This window comes from Melospiza georgiana, chromosome Z (genome assembly GCF_028018845.1).
Source record: "Melospiza georgiana isolate bMelGeo1 chromosome Z, bMelGeo1.pri, whole genome shotgun sequence".
Taxonomy (NCBI): Eukaryota; Metazoa; Chordata; class Aves; order Passeriformes; family Passerellidae; genus Melospiza; species Melospiza georgiana.
The window spans coordinates 32,890,460-32,914,582 of NC_080465.1; the positions used below are offsets into that span (position 1 = coordinate 32,890,460).

General features: G+C 40.3%; 1 protein-coding gene across 1 annotated transcript in view; it reads right to left on the reverse strand.

Annotated features, from left to right (window-relative positions):
- ADAMTSL1 (ADAMTS like 1) overlaps window positions 1-24,123 on the reverse strand; it is a 307,052-nt gene that overhangs the window by 14,938 nt on the left and 267,991 nt on the right. The window contains exons 21-24 of the mRNA XM_058044542.1: window positions 17,742-17,869; window positions 14,637-14,765; window positions 11,882-12,061; window positions 9,907-10,041 (exon numbers count right to left, since the gene is read on the reverse strand). Coding sequence (XP_057900525.1) covers window positions 9,907-10,041; window positions 11,882-12,061; window positions 14,637-14,765; window positions 17,742-17,869 — 572 coding nt within the window. The remainder of the gene's footprint in view (window positions 1-9,906; window positions 10,042-11,881; window positions 12,062-14,636; window positions 14,766-17,741; window positions 17,870-24,123) is intronic.

Below are 24,123 nucleotides of genomic sequence, written 5' to 3' on the forward strand. Positions count from 1 at the left end.
TTTTTTACTTGTATTTATAGGGGTGAAGAGTCCGCTATTTGTTTTAATTTCTTTGGCAAGGTCTAATGCAGTTTTATCCTTGGCAGTTATCTCTACCCAGCACTCCCTTCCTGACAATAAAGACACAGCATTCTCTGCTGCTCATTCCCTGTCCCTAATTTTGTAAGGGAATAAATGTTTCTATTTATTCCTGCAGTTTCATTTTTTTTCCACTTTTGCTCAAAAATAACTTTTGCAGTTTCCAAGACAATCATTCTCAAGTGAGTGAGTGACATGAAAGGTTTTAGCCTTATAGTTTAAAGGTTGCCTAAGTAAAAACAATGAAAGACAAAGGAATATAGAGGAAATGGACAAACTTAAAAAGTGGCTATATGGCTTTTGCCTAGATTATTCCAATTCTTTTGTAGTTTACTTGTCCTTTAAGACTAGTGTAGTGATTTCCACAGGTCAGCATGCAGCCACGACAACTAAAGCAGGCACGCTGTGAGCCCAGTTTTATTGTTTCCATTTGCAAGACTCTGCAGAGCGTAAATGCAGAAAGCAGAAAGGTCAGCCTGATGCTACACACAGATGAGATCAACCTGAATTCAGCATGCAGATGGTCCTGGTTCATGCTGTTTTTCTTTTAAAAAAATATTGTTAGGAAAAACACTACCGTCTTAGTACTGACTATTTTACTAGTCTTACATAGCATTTCTTCTTCCAAACTGTATATATAAAATATTAACTAAAGTAACAGCCAGTAATCAGTAATATGGGGGAAAACTCCCCAAAACTATTGCCTAGATATGCACTACCAGTGCGTAATTATTACTTAACAGTTAAACTTTACTAATACTTATCACTCACGTTTCACAAGTGACATCTCCTATACATTTCCCATGTGGATTCACAGGCTGTGGATAATATTTTTTACATAGTAAGTGAGAGCTGGAGTACAATAAAATCACATGGTCCATCAATATCTCCTTCCTATCTTCCAGGAATAATTTTAATACAATTTCATGCAGATTGCTGATACGTTCTATTTCCCCAGTCCCTGTGGACATTGACTGTTTTATCCTTTCAAAGCTCAAACCCCATCCCTATAATGACTAAGAAGGAATAGCTTTGTTTCCAGACAGCACAGCTATTGCAGAGCTTTCGGGCATTGGAGCCCTTGGGGAGATGACCAGGGAACACATTTTTGGGACTGTTTTGAGCAGTCAAAGTTCAGGCATGAAAGGGCCTTTCACCTTCAGTCCTTAAGCAGAGAGAGAAAATATTGCCTTCATCCTCCCTTCCAAAGATAACTGGGACTCTGAATTCATTTAAAGCCAGGACGAGCCACTGATGTGCAAAAGCTGGAGACAGAAACACAAATCTAATAACAATGGAATCTTAGGGGGAAATGTTAGTATTTCAAGGATAACAAGGGCAAGTTTGGAAATTTGGAAAGGGAAGACTGACGTTCCACAACAACTCTAACAGATTCTCTAGAGAAAGGAATAAATGCACACTCCAGGCCAAATTCAGCTCCCCACTACACCTTTGCAACAGTTTCTCAATTACTGTAGTTGCAGAAAGGGCTAACTTGCTAAGACTAGGAGGACAAAGTACAAACCATTCACCACTTTTGCACTTTCAGACCTGACAAAAACAAGCGCAAAGGCTGTTGATCTTAGGTTTCCTTTTCTTTTTGGCAGCCTGATACTGCACAGAAAACAATGGTAAAAATGTTAAATGAATTTTGCAAGTACTAAATACATTTGAAAATGTATTTAGTAAATTTAAAAAAATACAACACTGCCTTTAGAATAGGTATCTCTTCTTAAAAATAGATTATTTTCATGTCTTCATTTTTGTCTAACAAATAACTCTCTAATTTACTGTTGACAGGATGATTAGCCCCAGGAAATGTTTCTAATATTTATTAAAGATGGAATCTGAGTGAAGACTTCAGGCCAAGATCAGGTAGTTTCTTTGATTTTGTATTTCTGTGTTATTTTACTGAACTCTAACACAAAAGAGTTGTGGACCAGAATAAATGGTATTAAAGCAATACTTATATATTAATGCTGGTACAGGACTTGAAAACACAACAGTATTTCCACTCTAAACTACATTTAAGGAAATAAAGTATGCTTTCAAAATAGAAACGAGATTAAGGATGAAGTGAGGAACAAAATGCTTTGAACAAACTGTGGAGAAGCCAGATACCAATCTGAATAGATTACAAGTGTGGTGCTGAACTGCTGTGTTGTGGCTGACACTGTGCTACTGTGTTCACACTGTGCAGGTGATCACTGGTAGTGAGAAACAGTTCTCCAGTTTCCTGTCAGGGCTTACTTCCTCCTTAGCTGACTGAAATGAGAAATGCACATTAAATGGAATGGAGTTAAAATTCAATTCCATCCTGTATCTAACAAAAGGATGAAAAATTGATAGGATGTATACAACTTTTAAACCAACTGAAGGTAGGTAAGACCATGTCTGAAAGTCATATGTATGTAATACCTGTTTTGCTGAAGAGGCAAAACTAAGAGACATCTCTTTGTAGTTTCTCTTATGGAGAAAGATCTTTCAATATACTATAAAGTGACAGACACTTAACTGTTTTCTATTATACAAATTGTTTCTCATTGCCTTCACACACTGAATGAAATAAAATTTATAAAAAGCAATGGAATCCAAAAAAAAACCCCAAAAGAAAGAATTAATATTTTTATAATTACAACTTTTACTTATAATTTTTAAGGGAATGCAAATAACATGAATTTATGCTAAACAAGCAAAATGAAATATTTAGGAATTCTTGAAATAAGCCAATTGAGTTGATAACAGTAGCACTTTAAAAAAAGAAAGAAAGAAAAAAAAGAAAATAAAAGAAGGCATTTAAGTAACTATTTATGGCTCCAAAGGTGCAGTTGAAACATACTATACTAAACATATGACATGGGTTTTAACAGTTCTCAAAACACCTCAACTGGCTACCCAAGGTAACACATGCCACACATGTTGTTATTAGGCATCACTTACATTGCACTGCAAATATACTTGGTATTCAACCAAAACTGAGTCAGGCTCATTCCCAGCCCCACAGTGGCTGTAAAAAGTGCTCCCAAATACACAGACACATGGTGGGGCCATTAAAAAGCAAGGGAATTTTCAAGCTGTAGTAGTAAATACTGTTTCCTAAAACTTAGTCTGACAACAGAAATCCTACACACTGAGAATCATGTATTAATAAGGACTGTTCTGAAGACAATCAGCAGCAGCAAATCAAAAATCAAAGCCTACAATAATGGATACAGCACACTTAAATAAGCACCTGAGCTAACTTTGATAGCTCTTAGTTCTGTCATTAACTTTAGTAAGTTCATGACAAAAACAGAAAAGGAGTTAAACTGTAAACTTCTACCCCACCACTGCCACAGCTCCAGGTTAAGTGGAGAAAAATGGCAGTCAGATGAGGCTCATGGAACAAGCACTGAACAACTACAGCACAAGGAGCTCAACAAAAGACAGAGCAAGAGCTGGCACATAATGCAATTATCAAGTGGCAAATGTCAGTGCTGCTGTATAATTTTTCTTTGTTTCATAACCCAATATAAACTTGCTACATTTTGAAACAGCATCTCAGGTGGCACTTGGAAAATAAAAAATGCAGAGCAGACAAGGTAGAGGGCAGATGGTTTGGGAAAGGCAGTGATGCTTGCTCCAGTGAGGCTGTAACTTCAGCCCTTCTGAGAGATGTGAGGACTATCATAGAGGGACAGGTTGCTTCAAAACTTGTAATCGAGAAGTCCTCTGGTCATCATGCCAGAAATCCCATAGTGTTTCAGACTCCCTTAATACTTACTTTAGAATAATTATCAAATTTTGCAGAGTCTAAAAGATCTTTTATGTGAAGGAAGCTGGCAGAAGGGGAAGTCTCCAAATCAGGACACCCTCAGCAAGTCTGATACGTCTATGTAGCCACAATGACTTTTCTCAGTGGAACTCTGCATTACTTTCATTAGAAAAAAATCTAGGTCAGTGATTCAGGTAAAGCTTAAGACAAAAGTTCAAGGGCTGCAACTCTTACAACAAACTCAAAATTCAGCAGAGTGACATTATATTATATGGAAGCATTTTTGACCACTACTATAGATCAGTTGTTGTCAGACTAGATCATTCATGCCACAAAACAGCAGGCAGAAAAAAAATCAAAGCAGCAGATTGCCTAGAGGACATCACTCTTTTCACCCTGTGTTCAGAGCTTGGCAGTGGCTGGACTAGTGTCTGATTGCCTGAAAAACAAACACCGTTCTAATGCAGTCAAAATTTTCAACCATTCAGAGGCATCATCATCACGTAATTTTTAACCCAAAATGTACACGGTGTGTATATGCAAAAGAAAAGCCTCACATTTCAATGCAATCCTACAGCGTAGTCTGACACAGTCTGCTGTGCTCTGATGTAGAAGGAAGATCCTGCAACACTCTGTGAACTTTATACAATATTTAGGATGTAATCAATGTGATAGTATACGTTTAGGCAATTAAATGCAAAGATAATGGCACATTTTCTTCACGTTAATTTTAATTCTAGTCTTTACAGAAAGGTCATATACTTGGGAATTCTCACACATACAGTGACAAAGAAGACTTTTTACTGAGACAAAAATTGAAAGAAACAGATAACAAAATTAAGGCTATCCCATGAATTTACCTGGTACTTAATCCTCATCGCACTAGACATAATGTTTATCAAATAAAGTTGCTAAAAAATATTCTTAGAACTTATTTTCAAACATGATCGGCAATTTATTACAGAGAATGAGGAGGGAAAAAATTGCATAGTGCAAAATACTTCTTGGATATTCATGATTTTATCTGAATCCTAATGCACAGATTCTGCAGCTGTCTTTTTCCTTAAGGGGAGCACAGATGCCAGTTTAGCTGCAAAATTACTCACAAATTTTATTTTTGCCAGCTTTGTGCAGATTGCAATTATTTTGCATTTCTTCTTCAAATTTTAATTCAGCAATAATTCCGAAATATAGGAAAATTAAAACCAGGCTCATGGTAGAGATGGGAAGAGCAAAGTGGAATTACAAGAAAACATATCCTTGCTCTTGAGTACATCAGCAAACTGAAGAAATTTGTACTGATGAGATCAGTTGTGTTTATTGGGATAATTTATTGCTTTTCACACTGATTTTTGACCAAGTGTCAGTCCTATGGAGCCAGATGTTGTGGCACAGTACTTAGCAAGCAACTGCAGCATTGACTTCTCTGGCTCTGCTTGAAAGAGTTTGATCCTGACATTAGTCTATCTATCTGATCTGGTTCTTCTCCTAAATTAGTCAGCTGTACATTTGGCTCACTATAATGCATCAAGAACATGCAGAAACATCTAGGTTAATTTTTCTGTCTGCTATCATGTCTAGATAACCCTTAAACCTATTGGCAAGTACTAGTCAGAAGCTAGTCAGTACTAGTCTGAAATAATAAAAAAAATCTGAACCCTACCCTAAACTTGGGCTTTAGCACCAAGGCAGTTGGGCCTCTTAAATAAGTAATTTATTCAAACTCAGAAGGCTGACCATTGTAAGCAAGGTGACTCTTTTTTGATTCTGCTTTCTGGGTGGTCTTCTGGGAACCTAAGCAATTCTACTGGAAAATGAGTGGGATATGCCACTGCCAGTAAAAGAAAAATGAGAATGAAATACAGTAAATTTGGTAAAAGAAATCCTTTGTATCTTTTGAGTGATAAAGTTTTTATTGCTTTGTCTTAGAAAGAGCTGCATTTCAAATATTGATATTTGCAGAACAAACTTTGTTGTACAGCTGGTCATCTTCTGAAGCAGTAGTGAAATTGGCAGCAAAGCTGCTCTAATTCTGTGGTCATTTGGGATAACATATAAAACCAGAAAGAAACCTGCTTTTTAGGACTATGTTTGCAGTGCTGACAGTAAAATCACGTTCTAATTTGTGAAGTGAGTAAATATGGAAGTAATCAAGGAGAACACAAGAAATACAGTGCAGCAGTATTCCCTTTTTTTTTTACAACTGACTGTACTTTTCTGGTCATAGAAAAATACACGTTGTGATCTAACTTCAGAGTAATTTTCAGTATCCCTTACAAGTAAGGAGGGATGGGAATCAGACTTCAAATAATTGCTTAGGCTTTTCCCCATTTATTCATATTATCAGATTCCCAACAATACCATTTTTCTTCTGCCTTCTTTACTTCAGTCTGAAAATTTACAGGGAGTACTACATGTTCATATTCCTAGTAGTATTTATTTCTGAAACTTTTTCCAATGTTCCTGCAAAACTCTCGCTTAAATATAACTAATGTATAGATGTCAGGGTCATTAAAGCTTCATCTTTCACTGTACAAACAATTACAACACGTTCAGTATTTTTCAGTGCTGAAACAAGGACATATTTTAAAATCGTATTTTGTGTCTTTTGTCAAGTCTGCTGATTATTGGTCTCCAATAATAACACAATATATATGAGAAGTTGTAGTGAATCTCCATGAGGATTTTTAAGATCCTTAGTTTTCCACTGAATTATATTCAAATACAGGAAATAACAAGCTTGAACCCAAATGAAAGCACATATTCTTGACAGGCTGAAAGCATTTTCTGCAGGAGTTTTAGAAGTCAGGAACACTGGATCCTACAAGCTTGGTTTCTGCCACTATTAACATTCATAGAACTGAAGACTCATGGAAATGTGTCTAAGGACTTGGCAAAAAAACTGTAGCATTGATAAACTACTGAAAATACATGAGCTTAGTATGTTCATATAATTTCAAAAGATAGCACCATGAAGTAATCAGAATTGACAGAGGTCAAATGGTCATGAATATTTTTAAAACCCAAAAATTTTACCAGGTGACAAACAAAATACTTTTTCTGAGGTGAAAAGAGTGATGTTCCTTGTAACATTTTCACCACCAACATTCAGGAAAAATGTAATCAAAATTTTAAAAGTCCCAAAGACAGAAACACTAATAAGTTTAAGACCTAATGTGAAAACTTTCTAGACAAATGTCAATTTGTGTCACTTCAGAAATCAACTGTACTTTATCTTATGTATAATGTAAAGTCTTTTTGTGTGTCTGTCATGAACATCAGAATGTGCATGACAGTCTGTGGCTCATCACTGACAAGCTCATGGGTGTTCTAGCTCTGCTTTGGAGATAGTCCTGTCCTTCAGGTGTGTGATCTGCAGGTAACAGACAAGTGACTACTATGCAACCTGACAATGAATGAGAGGACTGGGGCAGACTGCAGTACTCTGCACATTTTCAACATTCATGAAGGAGCAGGGTAAGCATCTCTGTGCAAGCCACCATCTACATCATGCTCTTCAACTGAATGATGAGTTGGGCCTAGAAAGCTGGCTGGAATATCAAAACTTTAGAAGCAAAAAAAGTATATAAGATAAAAATGTTGCTGACTCTGTTGAGCAAGGCATGGGTCTTTTAACAGATAGTTTCCTCTGCTTTTACTGTGAAGGCACATAAATGACTTCTCAATGACTCTTGCAATAAGAAGGAAAACCTCCAAACCAGATATGCGTGTGTTGTGACACTGATCTTTATCTTCAGCAACCCCCTCGGAATTTAAGTAGAAGAAACCCATAGGAGATGATTCCAGACAGCAAGCTAATAATTTTACATGGCTGAAATGATGGTGGAAGCATTGCACAAATCCACTTTGTAAAAGATAATGTATAGCATGTATAATAACCTGGAAGTTCTATTTATTGCCTTGCAGCTCATTTTATCCATTTTTAAATATTTGATGCAGATGTGTTAATTTCCAAACAAGTTCTCATCTGTAGTTTTAGATTTCCATTACTGTATTAATATTTGCTGTTTGCATTTTTTAACCCCCAAGGCATGAAACCAGTGATCAATGAAGTTTTGACTCCCATTTTTCTTAAACTCTGGCAAACCTATGCATGACTTTATCCAGGTTTCTAACATAATTTTTCACTCAGTTGTCTTTAACTCCAGTAAAATAAAATGTTCATCCAGAGCTCATTATCACTCCTTTTCTTCACATTTCACTTTGTTCCTTTGCACATATCCTATTTTCCTTCAGTACTCAACAATTCTTCATATGCCAGATTTCCAAATACATGTCAAATTGAATACCTTTTGAGTCCCAAGAGATACTGGTGCCTAACAGTAGCACAGATAAGGGATCTCACATATAGCAATTTATATAACCAAAGTTCTTATACGGGACATCCAGAGAACGTAGAGCCAACATCTCAACATAATAAATGATGAAAGGCTTAGCAGGATTAAAGTTGATTGGGTGGGTTTTCCTAGGTTTGAATAATAACAAGGCTCAAATTCAAACCAGTAAAACTCTAGTGAAGTTGAGGGAACTGCCTCAAGAATTGGTTTGCTGGTTTGCTATTTTGCAATTACAATCCAAGGAATTTCCTTGCCCATGAAGTGAAACAGCAGGGTACAGAACAACATGGCCAAATGAAATTGATCTGGACGTGGTTGTATACATGCAGGGCAGAAAATCCTATGCCATTCAATTATTTCTTCTAAATAATAAAAACTGCCTGAAACTCCTAAAGTCCTCTTTTTGGAAAATGGAGAGGGAATGGATGAAACAGGAGAATGACCCAGTCTTAAATCAGTGAGCATAATAAAACCATACTCAAAATGATTTACTCAATGCTAGTAAATACTATGACATCTTCCCCACTGAGGACTATTTCAATGCAGTTTTTGTGCAAGCAGAAATGTAATCCAGAGCTGCAGGCTAAAAGCCATTGCAAATGTATGCAGATGTATGCAGATACTTGGAAAAGTAAAGCACACAAAACTAAACACATAAATAGAATGTCTCCAGTGTGAAAATAAAATCTCAAAGTTGCTATTAAATGTGAGGAAAGAATGCTTTGGAAAGTGCAGAGATGTATTAACATTCAGGACATCTCATCTGCAGAACCCTTGCTAAAAGTTTCAGATCCCTTCCCCCAAAAGGAGAAAAGATAGTTCTTAAGCTGTAGGGCTTGACACGTTTTCATGGTATGCAGTAATGTGTTCATTAGGGAAGCTGCTTGCCAATCTGAGCCTGACAATTAATAGAGTTTCAAAGCAGCCTGTGAAATGAAATCATAAAATAAATAAACCCTGAAATTTAGAAAAGAATGATAATCACTTTGCAAACAAATCACATCCACAGATCTGAAAGAAGTTTACAGGAGTTTAGAGTTTACAAGAAGAACTTGCTGTGTAAAGAGGGTAAAGCTATATGGAAGGCAGAAAAGGATGAAAAGAAGAAAAGCATTCATTTGGGATGAATGATTCCTTATATGGCTTCATGTAAAGCACTGATTGTGTGAAGTAAGAAAGAGAAATAAAATGAACAGATTAAAACAGAGAGCTTGCAAGATCAAAACATGTAGACAGGGATAGACAAAACTGTGGGAAAGGCTCTGAAGAAGGATATACAACATGAGTAGCAGGCATATGGAAAGGCAACTACTCAAATGTAGAAGAAAAATTAAAACAGAACCACCAATGTCTCTTCTTTTAGATCAAGTAGCACTCTGGTGTGCCCTGTCTTTGTGTTGGATAATTCCATCTCTCCAGGGCAGGAACTGCTTCTTACAGGGTGCTGTATATATATAAAGGGTGGCACCATGGACCCCTTATTCTGCATGCAGCTTTGGACTAATTAAAGGCCCTTCTTTTTAAAAATAAATTTCTGAGGCCTAAAAAGTATTCTGCAGTGATTATGACGCACAACAAATCATTTGTTTGACGTCTTTTGTCTCAGTGCCCATGTCTGGACAACCAAATCCTTAATGTAAAGGTTAACCAGATGCGCAATTGTAATATAAACTCTAAAGACTTTAAAATTTAAAAATCTTAAAGCACTTGACTTACCTATGAGAGCAGAGCTCCCTGGACTGACAGTCAGTTTTGTTCCTGAAGGAGAAGTCAGCACTGAATGGGTGCTGGGCCCAGCACTGCTAAGCACTGCTGTCAAGTCTTCTAGGTAAGGAAGAGGTCGTGGAGGCTCTGGTAACAGATTGGGACAATGAGCAACACTATAGCAGAAAACATCTTGGGACATCGACTCCGCTCATCTTCTCCCACTACCCCTCCCACCTCCCCCTCGCCAGATATTGCTGCAATTTTCACTGTGCTGCAACACTGCCATTTCAGAGGGGCAGATTAAGCAACTTTGGATAACTACTGAAACTTCGCCTCATGTGAGGTAAGGTGCTGGAGAAATTATTAAAATAACATCTGTATCAATGTGACCACAAACTGAAAGAAATCATCTTCGAAGGTTACCACAGCATTCTGGTTGTCCCTATTCATATATGACAGAGTTATATGGTATCTGGAGATACAGCAGCTTGGAAGAAAAAGCAAATATATACAGCGTAGAGGATGAAGGAAATGTTCATGACAATTAATGAAAAACTTTTAGTGTCTGCTACAACTTGGATCAAGCCCTAATTAAATATAGTTATATTGCTGCCAGATCCTGTGGAATACTTAGGCAGAACTCCAAAGGACTAAGAGTTCAGAGTTCAAGAGGATCAGTCTATGCTGAGAACTGCAGGATTTAGTTGTTTACTAATCACAATGCTATTTTAAAAATTGAGGTAACACCTAGCATTCCCAATTCTGCTTGTCATGAAAATGATGTGATATTTGATCAAAATGAACAGTGGCTTCATCCCTTTTCAATTAGATCACGGCACCCATTATGCAAGTTTTCTACTGCTGATATCATTCAGCACCTGGAGTACAGGTCAAGGATACCTGAACTGTTCTGTTCCATCAAGGAACTAAAAATGTAATTTGCTTACAAACATAAGCAGCTTGCATAACTCACAGTAACTCACCATCTTTAAAAGCTAAGCCATCTATAATGATCAGAAAAGGATTTAGAGATCATCTGGGAGTATTTATTTATAGGCTGAAACTCAGCTGGTTTTTTTCCAGATTTTTTTTTTTTTGACTGATATTCTAGAGTCAGTCTGGATTAGTGGGAGAAAAGTTTGAACCTTCCTTTTAGTACTGTCTGGGAAAATTTCACTGTTATACATCCTCTGGAAGCTCACGAGTTATGAAAGATGAGAGCTGTAGTGGATGCTCTAATGGTACTGCCCCAGTTGTGGGGAATAGGTTTCCAAATTTGAGACTTCACCACCAAATGCACTACTAAAGTACTTAAAAAGTCTGTCTGGATCAGTCATCTGCCAGGCAGGCAGAAATTACAGAAGATGAGTTACTAGGAAAGGAAACGCCTTTCCCACAATTGCCTTTCGCACAATTCCAGTTTCCACCAGGTACCACTTCCACTCACATCTCACAGCTGCCACTCTCAAATCACACAGATGGGCTTTCTGTCTGGTGTTTAAAAGCACGGGGAAAGTAAAATTCACCATTCACAGAACTTGAGATGTACTTTTTAGAAGCACACTGATTTTATGGACCTTTGTGAGATGTGTCAGTATCACACAGCCTTGAATGGGAAGATTGCTCAGCAGAGACAGAGCACTTCACAGGGAAAAATGCCATCACTCTCATTTTAAGATAGTCACTTTAAGACATGGTTAAGAAATGCTTTTCTTACCTAGCAATTCTGAGAGAGTATCTTGGGACTGGGAGGTGCAACCTCTGTCCTTAGACGTTTTCTCCTTATCCACTTTCCTTTTACCACCACCTTGCTTAAACTGATGCTGCCCAGAGTACAAATGGAGACTGATGCTTTCTTTAGAACAGGGCTGCCTGAATGCCATTTCCTCTTTCCACAACAACCAATTAGTTCTGTCATCTGGATGTGCCAGTAGCCACATTATTGCTGTTGCCAGTCCAAAATATCAAAATACCCCAGACTTACCAAGAACCAACAGCTGGGAGCTTTCAGTTACTTCCCCGTGGGGATTGGATGCCTTGCAGGAGTATAACCCTTGATCTGATAAAGAAACATTTGCTATTAACAGCAACCCATTATGCAGATGGTGAGTAGAGGACAGCTTGACCTTGTTCTTAAACCAAGTAACTTTTGCTTCAGGAACACCTGGAAAAAACATTGGCAAAGTGTAACTAACACAAGTATTACAAGGCAAAAATATTTGTAAGGCAAGTAGTTCAAGATGACATGAGAAATACTGAGTGAAGGCTAAAGAAAAAGAGGAATGGTCAAGGAAGATTTCACATGGCCACAGTCCTTTAGAGCAGCGACTCAAATAAAACAACTAAATAAATACAGAGACAGACACAACTAGTTTGCTTCTCGCAGGCAGCTACTCAGATAGTCCTAGTCTATAAAGGCAGATTCCTCTCCATTTCACTAGCAGCAGAAGAAACGGGGGTTAAAAGTGAGATCCCCTTAATGTTGAGGTATTGCTGTTAAATCTAAGAAAGACTCTCAGTAAAAATGTGTCTTTACCTGAGCTGAGCTATCCAGATCCAATACACGCATGGTCCTCTACCACAGGCTGTACAGCGCAGTGATAGAAACACAGCTCATATTAATGGAATGAACTGATCTAGAACTCTCATTGGTTGTGCTGGCTCAGGACATCCTGACATGACTAGAGAGGAAGTACTAGAAGGAAAAAACTATAGCTTTACAAGACTGTGTGAAGAGCTGTTTTATCCAGACAAGTCTCGACATAATTTCTGAATCTGCTTTCTAACTAGTTTTCTTTCTAACTGTGTTAACTTTGCTCTCATATACTAATCTATTTTTTATTGCCAGATGTTATTGCATTAACTGTTGCATGTTAATTTACTATGATTTAGTAGCCATTTGATTGTTAATGTTTTCTGGGGGGCTTTGGCAAACTATACCGATGTAAAGTTTATCTACCCAAAAGAAATCACTAGTATACAACACATTTGCTGACTGCAGAAGTAGTGCATGTCACTCTTATCCTTAGAATTGATTGTTCTAAGGGTGATCAAATCTATGTAAAAGGTGAATAATCATAAAGCTAAATCAAAAAGTTTGTGCTTACATCAGGAGGAAAATTACACTTATTCTCATACTATGTTACAGACTTTATGAGCTGGTTCATTTTCCAGGTGTATGTGAGACAGTTGATAGAAATTCCTGTTCTTGGATCATTCCTCAAGGTAGCTTTTTTTGTAATTGCTGTTGAATTATTAACACTATTTTTATGAAATTAGGATTCCAGTGCCCATAAAACACATCTGTCCTTATTACTCACTCTCTTATTCCCTTTCTAACATCCCAGCTTTGGGGTTTATGATAATTTCAAGGGCATTACCCTCTGGTGTCAACATAGTTAACGTTTTCTACGGAGGCAGTAGTGGATTTTTTTTTCACCCATGGAGAAAACTGGGATTTAAGAAAATTTTTTCTGTGTCACAGAAGACTCCAACATACAGATACTAGATACCAAAAAGCCTTCTATTAGACAAGAAGACACAAGAAGCTAAAATTTTCCATTTTAGATGTTGTCATAGTGGGTGTGTTTTACAAAATTGCTAGAGATTATTTTCCTCTCAGAGTAGACTTTGAATTTGTGCCCTTGACCATTTTGTGCTTCTCTCCTGTAGTTTTCTGATACTATAAGCACTGTGGAAACTTTATTTAGTCACATTCTGTTGTTTACATGGTGCTTTTGGTGAAGAGAAATGGCTACACTTAGATCACCAATAACTGTCTGAATCTGTGTGTTATGTGCCTGGGCAGCTAAGAGAACCTAGAGAGACAAATACAAAATAATTGGTGTTAATGTAATGTTTAGTCTCTTTCACACAGTGTCCATGCAGGTGAGCATGGTGAGGCCTGGGAAAAAAAACCATAGGTATCATTTTCATCTTCTTCCTTGAAAGTCACTGAACACCAGTCTGATTGCAAGAGTGCGTCACACTATGCATAAAAGTGTAATAAAACCATGGTATGCCCCCAGGTCTTTAGAGATTTCCCAGCTCCTCCTCCTGATCTCAACGTCATTCCAAACAGCCATAGGACTGCCACACACAATAAGGTCAACCTATTTTGGTTACCACTGGAAAGAGGCAAACCGTCACTGTAAGACTGAGGGATATTCAGTCTCTGACTGGAAAACAGTTTAACAGTTTTAGGGAAAATCCTGCTTCAGTAGAATTCCTCTAAACACGTGCAGTTCCAAGATGAAAAAAAAAAAAAAAAAGAAAAAAAAAACCCAGAAAAAAAAGTGCTAATATGCCTTTAATGTAAAGTAAGTTTGGCAGAAAAATAAGAAACGAGCTGGAGTGATTTTTAAAATCCCCATCAGTGACAAAATTAGTCAGTCCATGCTTGTATATTGCCACTGAACATCCCCAACCGGTAGCCATGTGTATCAGTTTTGTTGCAGCCACACCACACTGTGTATCTCTTACAATGACGCCTGTCACATTGACTCAGAGTTTTTTTTTTTTTGAGCCCAATCTTCTTAAGCCACTACACTTGCCTTGTTTGATATGGACAAAAGGAAGACAAGTTCTGTGATAAGAATTAATGGAAGCAATGAAGTTTGTCCAAGAGCTAGGAAAACCTTGTAATTTCACTCAGCTGGAACTGGAGATCGCAATTCAGCAAAGAATCCCACAGAAATTTATAGCCAAAGGCACCTGCACAGGAGAGAGTAATTTTTTACCTGCAACCTGGCAGTTAATGCTAACATTTGCTTTCTGGATTGTTTTCAGCATGCTTCCAATATCAACAGTGACAGCAGGTGATTCAGTGTTGATCATGGTAGCTCTTGATGCCTTTATCAGTGGCTTTCCTGCAAAAAGAAGCATCACAGTTTATCATAACAAGCATATCAGCGTCACAATGGGATAGACAGGCTGGAACACTCTTTGTGAAAGTAGACACGACAAGCAGGTGGATAAGGCAAAAATGAAGTGCAAGGCCACCTGCTTTTTACAATATTTCAGTGTCACCAAAGTCCATGGGTAAAGCTGTTTCGAAAAAAGAAAAGGCATGCTTGAAGCAGAGGCAGAATAGCATTGAAGCCATAAGGACATGCAGGAGAACCAGCTGAATCAATTAACACCAGCACAGCTGGAGCTGCAGCGAGATGCTTGCCTGGCGCCGCAGTGCACCACCCCCCTTGGTAAAGACCAACCCCAGGAGCCTGAGTGACGGCTACAAGCACAGCAGAGAAAGTCTGGAGTAACATGCAAGCTGTTTCTACACAGTGATCATGGTTTCCTTAAACAACAGGGGAAACACCAGGGTGGGGAAAACCATTTCTCATAATGGCCAGCAGAAGAAGATGAGGGATTAAAACCGAATTAATGTCATACACTACACGTTTCAGATAAAACAAAACAGGTTATCTGATGGGAAGGGGTTTATCTCTAATAGCTACCATTTTGCCCATAATAAAGTGTACTTTCAACATTGGTGATAGCAAGTCAACGTGTTTCACTGCTGTTGTGTCTTTGTGGGATTACTTATGAAGTTATCCACCATCAGTGGCTCAAGAAACCTTCTGCATATCCTTTTGTAGGGCTACTGTAAAGGGATGCTCACAAAACAGGTCAGGGGTACCCAAGCTTAGCTTTGAGAGAGAGCACTACTGCAGCAGAGCTGACAAGAGCTGAATTAGGGTGCTCCCCTGTCTCAGAGAAAGTGCTCTGCAGTCAGGATATTGCCAGAATAGCAGAAGATAACAGAACTGCTTTAAATCACATGAGACTTCGATGGTTTTGACTCAGTGTTGCATTTTCAAACACATAATTTTCCAAAAATCTATAAACATCTTTTTTCTCCCCATTTGAAATAAGTGGTCAGATACAAAACCAGATATCCTTATGTGACTCCAAAAGCTGCATTTTCAGGCTAATGTCTATCACTAGCTTTATTTGCATGTTAATTTGGCACTGACCAATGAAGAAAAAATGGATCTGAGAAAAATAATTTGATTTCATTGAGCTCATGGAGAGTTCTTAAAATTTAAGTCAGTCTTAAATATAAATCTCTCCATATAGCTATATTTCCAGGGCTTTTAAAAGATAACATTCATCTGTAACTCCTGTCATATCAGTTTGGTTGTTTTTTCTACTTCACATTTTTTAGTTTGATTATTTTAATACCCAAGAATAGCTAAGTAAAAGACTATATCTTATTGTTTGAATACCTCCAAAAGTTTTGATTCTTTTGGTAAAGTCTAAATAAAAGAAAAATTCTTCAGCTATCCATCAGCCTTTTATTTTCCTGATTGGTTTCCATAACCCCGCCACAAGACTAAAATTCTTTTAGCTGTTCAACCCATTAACAAGTAGGAAACCATTGTGAAAACAAAAAAGGAGCATATTCCACTGTCTTTTTTTTCCATGCATGTGTTAAATGAATCAGAAAATTCTTTAATGAAATAAGCTTTCATCCCCACTCTTGGTTCCTCTAAGATGATCTCAGCTTTCCATGTTTTTTGGAGAAAATACATCCATTATGGTAAAAAGATTGTTACTTTGTTCCAAGAACTGATCAGTATTTCACTTTGATATTTATGGTCTCATTTTATAAGCTGTTCAGCTTTTTACCTTAGATGTGAGATGCAAAAGTATACCAGTTCCTAAGAGGAGTTTTGCTTGAGTCTGGGAAGCATGAATGTTAGTTCACCTAAATGTTTAAATAACAGCTTTGATAATTAATTATAATTAAAAAGCTAAAGTCTTCCTGTGTGACATATAGATCTAACACTTTAGTTTTACAGTGTTATACAAAAATATTGCCACAACATGTACAAAAACTATGGCTTTTACACTTACTAAACAATGTGGACAGAACAGTGGTTTTGACTGATGATTTTTTAATCTCATGCTCAGCTTCATGCTGGTGCAGCATAGTAGTTTTAGTGTGAGCTGCTTCTTCTAAAATATGACACTACCCTAACAGCAGCACTACTACCTTGCTGCCTGGAGTTCAGCAAAGTTATTTCTGATAGTAGTAGTGTAAAAAGGATCAGTCTCTTCAGTTTTGCCTACTGGTAATTTGTAGCTCTGATGCAGATTTTTCTTTTTGCTCTGGAAGAGTCACCCGTTCTGCTAAAGGACAAAACAAAGTCTCTTTCTAGTTGATTTACTGATTTTCTAAGCTTCACTGCTATCCACTGTTGAGTTATTACATTTTCTTTATGCTTCTCTCAACTGAAATCTTCTCTGTGTTTGGTGTAATTCTTTAGAATTGAATTCTAAACCAGCACAGGATATTTAGTCTGCTTTAGAATCTGCTACTAGAGGAATAAAAACATGGAATCTAATTTTTTGAGAACCTCTATTTGCTACAATTGAAACAGTGTCAGCCACGCTTGTGATTGAGGACAATACAGTGTTTGATCCTGTACAAGATTCAGCTCCGGAAGTTTTCTTGCTTGCCTAATGTACACCTGAGTAACTCCTGCAATCCATCTGTTATACTGAAGAGATCAGTGTTATGTTTAAAATGAAGCACAGAAGTTGGCAGGCTTGGACTGCACTGCCCCTACAGGCTGCAAATAACCACGATACTGTTTTAAGAGCATGTCAGATGCAAGTAAGAAAAAGCATTGATGTCTTGCAGAGACATGTAGACCTCACAAACTATCTATGAAAGCCTTGGGTTTTTGCAGATCTCACACCCTGTGTTTTCACCAGTGTACTTCTGTTGATGCATGTTACATAGCTTTAGTAGCCATCTGTTACCCCACAAACAACTGTCCAGATTCACACAAATAACATAGACAATCCTGCAATCACAGAGGTTAAACTATTACCTGCTAGTGTGACAGCAATGGAGACAGAGTCAGATCCCAGGGCATTGGATGCATTGCAAGCATAGAAACCCACATCAGCTTCCACAGGCGCCAGAATCTGCAGGGAGTCATCAGGCTGAAGGAGCAACCTGGCATAAAGCAGAAAGAAATAAAGATGTAATAGTCTCTTAGTCCATGTGAACATGAACATATATACTGGGAATTTTTAGGTTTAGGTAGTATTTTTCATAGATCAGGCCTTTGGGTTCAATTTAAAAATATATGAAGAAATTTAAATTCTTACATTGAGACTGTAAGTTGTGATTACTTAAAATAAATTTTAGTCTCATTCTCAGTTCCTCTACTGCTGATATGTGTATTAAAGAAAGACTGCTTAGTAATCAGACTCTAATAATCAGTGAAGATAGAGAGGATTTCTCAGCTCCTCCTTGGGCTGAACCCACCGTTTGTTTCCCGTCCAGTAAGAGCAGCCTACCATGAGCTCAGCGTACTGCCTATGGTTAAACAGAATTAATATGGTCTTAGTGCTCTTATGAACTGCTTCTTTTCACTGTCTGGTTTTGCAGGAGTATAACTCATAAGGTCCTGCTATGTGGTGGTGAGTCTTTGTTGTGATAATCCTTTTGGTTATTGCTGTAATATATTCAGTATGTTTGAATGGTTTGTTCCTAGCAACCCCCTCACAGTTGGTTTAGCCCAATGCTGTTTGCCCCCTTTCCTGTCTCTCAGTGTAATTCCTGATCCTTCCATGTCCATCATTGTGGCCCTGCCCTTTGCCTTGTCATTTAAGTGGAATCCCAACCTCTCGTTCTAGAACCCTCTGTGTCATCTATGTAATCCCTGGATTCCTATAGGTTCTGGGAGAGTGTTCTTCTCCCCATGCATCCCTCATTGGTTCTGAGGCGATGTGATCCCGCCTTGTGCTCCTCCTCTGCTCTCCCCATGTTTGTTACTGTGTTGTCTGCTCCCCTGAGGCCTCCTCCTTTTATAAGTTGTAACATTGTACTGTTCTTGGTTCTACTGTCACTGCATCTCTTCAGAGGTATTTTGTCCCCTTAGGAATAAAGCCTTCTTGGAGACGCATACAAAGGGCCCTTGCTGTTCCCCTATCTCACCCCTCGGTGCTCCAATCCATCTGCCCACAGCCAGAACTGTCGGCCACCCTCTGGCTGCACCGCTGCCCTTGCTGCTCGGTGACTGGGCAGGGAGCGGGCACTCGGTGGCACGGCCCCGAGGGAGAAAGTGAGCTAGCCTGGCTAAGCTTTCTCCCTGAAATCGGGTGCTGTGTCTGCTTGGCACCCAACGTGCAGCCTTCCCTCTCGTGGCCAGACCCCGGCAAGAGATGTCCCTCTGACCCGAGCTGTCAGGGTTGTAAAGCTTGTTGGATCATCAGAACCCCTGAGCAGCTCGCCTGCTTTCTGGTCGCTGCGGCTCCCAGGGGAGGAAGGGACAACCTTCTACGCGTTGTGGTGGACATAAGGAGGACCCCTTCCTGGGTGAGGACCATTCCTTACGTCTTTCTTTCCGAAAATCATCGGATTGGTCAGTATCCCGGCAGCTGGGACAGACCCAGCTGGGTGCTCATGGGCTGGGTGTGGGTGCATTCCCAGGTTAGGGGAAGTGTGGTGCATTGCATTAGCATCCCACGCCTGATGATTCCTTGGACCCTTTTTCTTTAGTTTGCTCCTTTTAGCCATGGAAGTTTGGAGGAAAAAGTTGTGTTGGCAGTATGGGTGCCAGAATGTCAACCCCACAGCAGGAAGCTTATCTCCAAGTTGTGAGTTCCCTGGAGAGTGGGGAATGGTGTTTTCTAAGAGTCAATTGAAGAGATTTGTAAGATAGTTGTTTTTCCATTTTCCGAATGTGACCCCCAAGATGTTAAGATGGTCGCATTTTGGAATGGAGTGGGAGCCAAGCTCACAATAAAAACTACAGAGGGCGACTCACTGGGGGATGAATTTTTTCATCTTTTCATTAAAATGCAATCAATTACAAAATATTTTGGAAGGAAAGTAGAGAAACAAACAAATATATCATCCCCAGTTCACTCCAAGACCCCTTGTTCCTCATCCCCTGTTCCTCATCCCCCTTGTTCCATATTGGGTAGACGGGGGGGAGCAAACCACCCAGAGAAGGCGCAGGGCAGCCTAGTCATGGATTGTCTCCCTGGTTCCCCAAAACCTCCTCAGTATCTGTGCCCTCACACTGTTGGCTCCACTGTCAGGGATCCTTTCCCAGTCCCTGTAACCTCACCCTCTTCCCCAGTTATAAATACCCTGGTTTATCTCCAAGATGACACCTTCCTGAATGCTGAAAAAGGAACACAAGACGGCTGTCACCACATGAAGTGACCCCTCACTTGTGTTTCTTCTCTTCACAATCCCTTTTTCCCTGCCCCTTCCTGTCCCCAAACCCCTCCTATGTTCCTGACTCCTTCCATTCCTTGGTGTCAATCAATTTGGCTCCGCCCATGGGTCCTCCCAGTGCCCCTCCTCCGGAAGTTCCATCCCCAATTTCCACTGCCTTCAGTTGCTGCACCCAAACTAGTCCTGGCTCTGGCTCCAGGTTCCATTGCCAGCTCCACCCACTTCCAGTTTCCCATGCTATCCTTCTGGTTCCTACGGTGATGTGGGGGCTGTGGGTGAGGCAGTGGGAAACCGAGGGTAGAACAATGATGGTGATGTCATCTTCGCCCCCCCACTAACTTATGGCAGTAGCGAGAGGCATCCCAAGTGGGTGCCTTTCTCCTACCAGAACATCATAGAATTGTACAAGACTCAGAAGGAGGTTGGCCGGCACAGTGAATATTTCAAGGGCCCCTTAAGAACAAAGTTATTGGCAAACACCTTAGTCCCGGGTGATCTAAAACAAATCTTTTCCAGCCTGCTCACACCATCTGAGTATCAGCTGTGTCTCAAGGCCTGGAAGGGACTGCTTGCTGACCTCCTCCCTCAGCTTTGGGACAACACTGAAACGGCAACTGATTTAGATGACAATCTCATCACAATAAGTCATCTAGTCTGAGAGGGTGACTGGGCCCTGGCTTGGAAGCAAACTGAAAAAATCCCTAAAGTTGTCCTTGACAATATAAAGGAAGCTGCTCAAAAGGCAAAGGCATTCCAAATTATGCCAAAAAAAGAGCCCTTGCCCAGTTTTATATCTTTGAAACAATGGGTTGATGAGACCTTTCTAGATTTTGTAGATAGGGTCAGGGCGGTTGTTGAGCGGAATGTGGCCAAACCAGAAATTGAAGAGAAAATCATCCTGGAAGTGGTCATGGAAAATGCCAATGAGTAGTGCAGAAAGATCATCCTTGCCCTTCCCTTTACACCGCCACCCTCATCAGGCATTATTATGGAAGAGTGTACTAAGAAAGCAAGACCAGCGGAACAGCAGAAGAGTGTTACCACCAAAGAAAAGACAGCCGCAGTTATGGACACCATTCCACCGGCCACTCCACCAAGGAAGTATTACTGCTTCCATTGCAAGCAGCCAGGACATTGGATTTGGGACTGTCTGTTTTTAGGGAATGCTCCTCCAGTACTACTGAGGAGGGGAAGGGGACAAGGGGGAAGGGGAGGAAACAACCCTCCAAAAAACTATTGTGGGAGCTTGGAACTGCCTTGTGCAGAGCGCAGGGTGGTTGTTAATGAAAACCTTAATGATGGTCCCTCTGTTTTTTTCACTTCCCAGGACAAGACAAAGAGCTTGGAACTGCCTTGTGCAGAGCGCAGGGTGGTTGTTAATGAAAACCTTAATGATGGTCCCTCTGTTTTTTTCACTTCCCAGGACAAGACAAAGCCGTTCCGGCTTGAATTAACCCAATCTATGATGTTTTCTTCACCGTACTGGCATGAAATCCATGTAGACCCAGGATAGGACACTGTGATTTGTCAAAGGGTCAAAGATCTCTACTGGCGGGGTTGTAAGTACCTTGTTGTAAGGGACTTGAGACACACACCCCCTAAGACCCATATTGAGCCGGGAGTTATACCACCTACTCTGAGGTATCTCATTCTCCTGGCATGTTGTGTCTATCCCTGCCATTCCTGCCTCTTCCTGAAAGGCCAGGTCATCATCAGGCCATTCCATTGGCTCAACAGCTGTTTGATGACCTGGACCTTTCAGTTTATTACACCAAGGCAATGGGAGAGGACAAGCCCCTCATTTGGTGCAGCCTTAAGAGTAGGGGGCATTCTATACAACTACAAGGGATGATGGACACAGGGGCGGATGCGACGGACATTTCTCCGCACAAATGGCTGTCACACTGGGAGCTACAAGACGTGGCAAGTGGGTTTCAAGATGTAGGGAGAATTTAATTGGCAAAGCAGTCTAAGAGCATTGTACTAATTACGGGACCTGATGGGCAGTTGGCTCAAGTATGCCCATTTATGTTATATTCCAAATTCACTCTGTGGGAGAGACACGCCATGAACCAGTGGGGAGTCAGGCTTGAGATCCCTACAACTCCCCAGGTTTTTTGAGTGTGGCCACTGATGAAGAGTGCCCTACTCAGAAACTGAACTGGCTCACTGATATACCTGTCTGGGTAGATCAGTGGGTACTGAGAAACAGAAACTAAGTGCACTCACTCAACTCGTCGAAAGTAAAAGGTAATATCATAGAAACAAACAGCCCTTGAAATTCCCCGGTATTCATTATCAAAAAGCTGGGGAAGGACAGTGGTGCCTCCTTCACGATCTGAGAAAAACAAATGAAGTCATCAAAGACATGGGGTCTCTCCAACCAGGGATGCCATCCACCTCAATGCTCCCATAAGATTGGAAACTGGCGGTAATTGATATCAAATCTGTTTCTTTTAAATTTCTCTACACCCAGCCAATGCCCCACGTTTGGAGTTCCTGGTTCCTTCCATCAACCGAGAGGCTCTCATGAGGTGCTAGCCACTGGCATATTCTTTCCCAAGGGATGAAGAACTCCTCTTCCCTCTTCCAGTGATACATCACCAGAATCCTATCCCCACTGCGTGCCAAAGAAGGGGAGTGCGTCATCTACCATTATATGGATGATGTGCTAGTGTGTGCTCGCAATGACAACATACTTCTGCAGGTTCTTGATGGCACATTATTGCTTTGTTGGTGTCAGGATTTGAGTTTCAACAAGAAAAAGTGAAGAGGCTGCCACCCTGGAGGTATCTTGGTCTTGAGATCACCAACCGAATGATGACACCACAGAAGCTGGTGATCAACGACAAGCCCAAGACCTTAGGGATCTCCATCAGTTGTGTGGGTCTTTGAACTGGGTCAGTGTCTGGCTGGGCTCATCATGGGAGATCTATCTCCTTTTTCAACTTATTAAAGGTGGGGAGGAGATGCATACCCCGAGGCTTCTGACCCAGGAGGCAAAAGACGCACTGGGAAAGGTCCAACTGGCACTGGAAAGTTGTCAGGCCCTTTGCTGCTGGCTGGAGCTTCCATTAAATTTTATCATCCTGGAGAAGCTGCCACACTTGTATGGCTTGATTTTTCAGTGGGACAAAGGTGAAAGGGACCTCCTCTTAATCGTAGAGTGGGTGTTCCTCGGCCATCAGTTGCCCAAGAGCATCACATGGCCACAAAAGCTGATGGCCCAGCTGATAAGCAAAGTCAGGGCGCACATGCGTTTGTAGGGTGTGACTTCACGTGTATTCATGTACCTATCAAGCTGTCCACTGGGAAACTGACCAACGAGACTTTGGAATAACTGTTAAGAGACAATGAAAATCTATAAATCATCCTTGATAGCTACCCTGGAAAATTATCCATCCATAACCCGGGCCACAAATTCTTTAACACGGAGTTTAATTTGGTCCCAAAAGAGAAACAAAGCCGTAAGACTCTCAAGGCCCTGACAGTTTTAACCAATGCGTCTGGGAGTTCTCACAAGTCAGTAATGACTTGGAAGGACCCTCAAACTCAGCAGTGGGAAGCCAAGGTTAAGATTGTTGAGGGCTCCCCTCAAGCAGCTGAGTTGGACGCAGTCATCAGGGTCTTTGAAAGATTCACAGAGCCAATCAATATTGTCACTGATTTGGCATACATCTAGGGCAGAGCACGCAGTGCTGAGGGAGGTCTTGATTGCAGTGATTTTTAGGTTGCTCTCAAAACCTATAGAGCTGGTTTACCCCCAAGACAGCAATCATTTTACATAATGCACGTGAGATCTCCCTGGTTTCATTGCAGAGGAGAATCAAAGAGCTGACGCCCTGGCCACCCCATTGCAGCTGGCTGGCCAAAGTAACATCTTCCATCAGGCCAAACTTAGCCATCAGCATTTCCATCAAAATGTGCCTGGTCTGGTCCATCAGTTCCATCTTAGGTGTGACTAGGTAAGAGCGATTGCGGCCCCATGCCCCAACTGCCTGGAGTCTTCATTACTA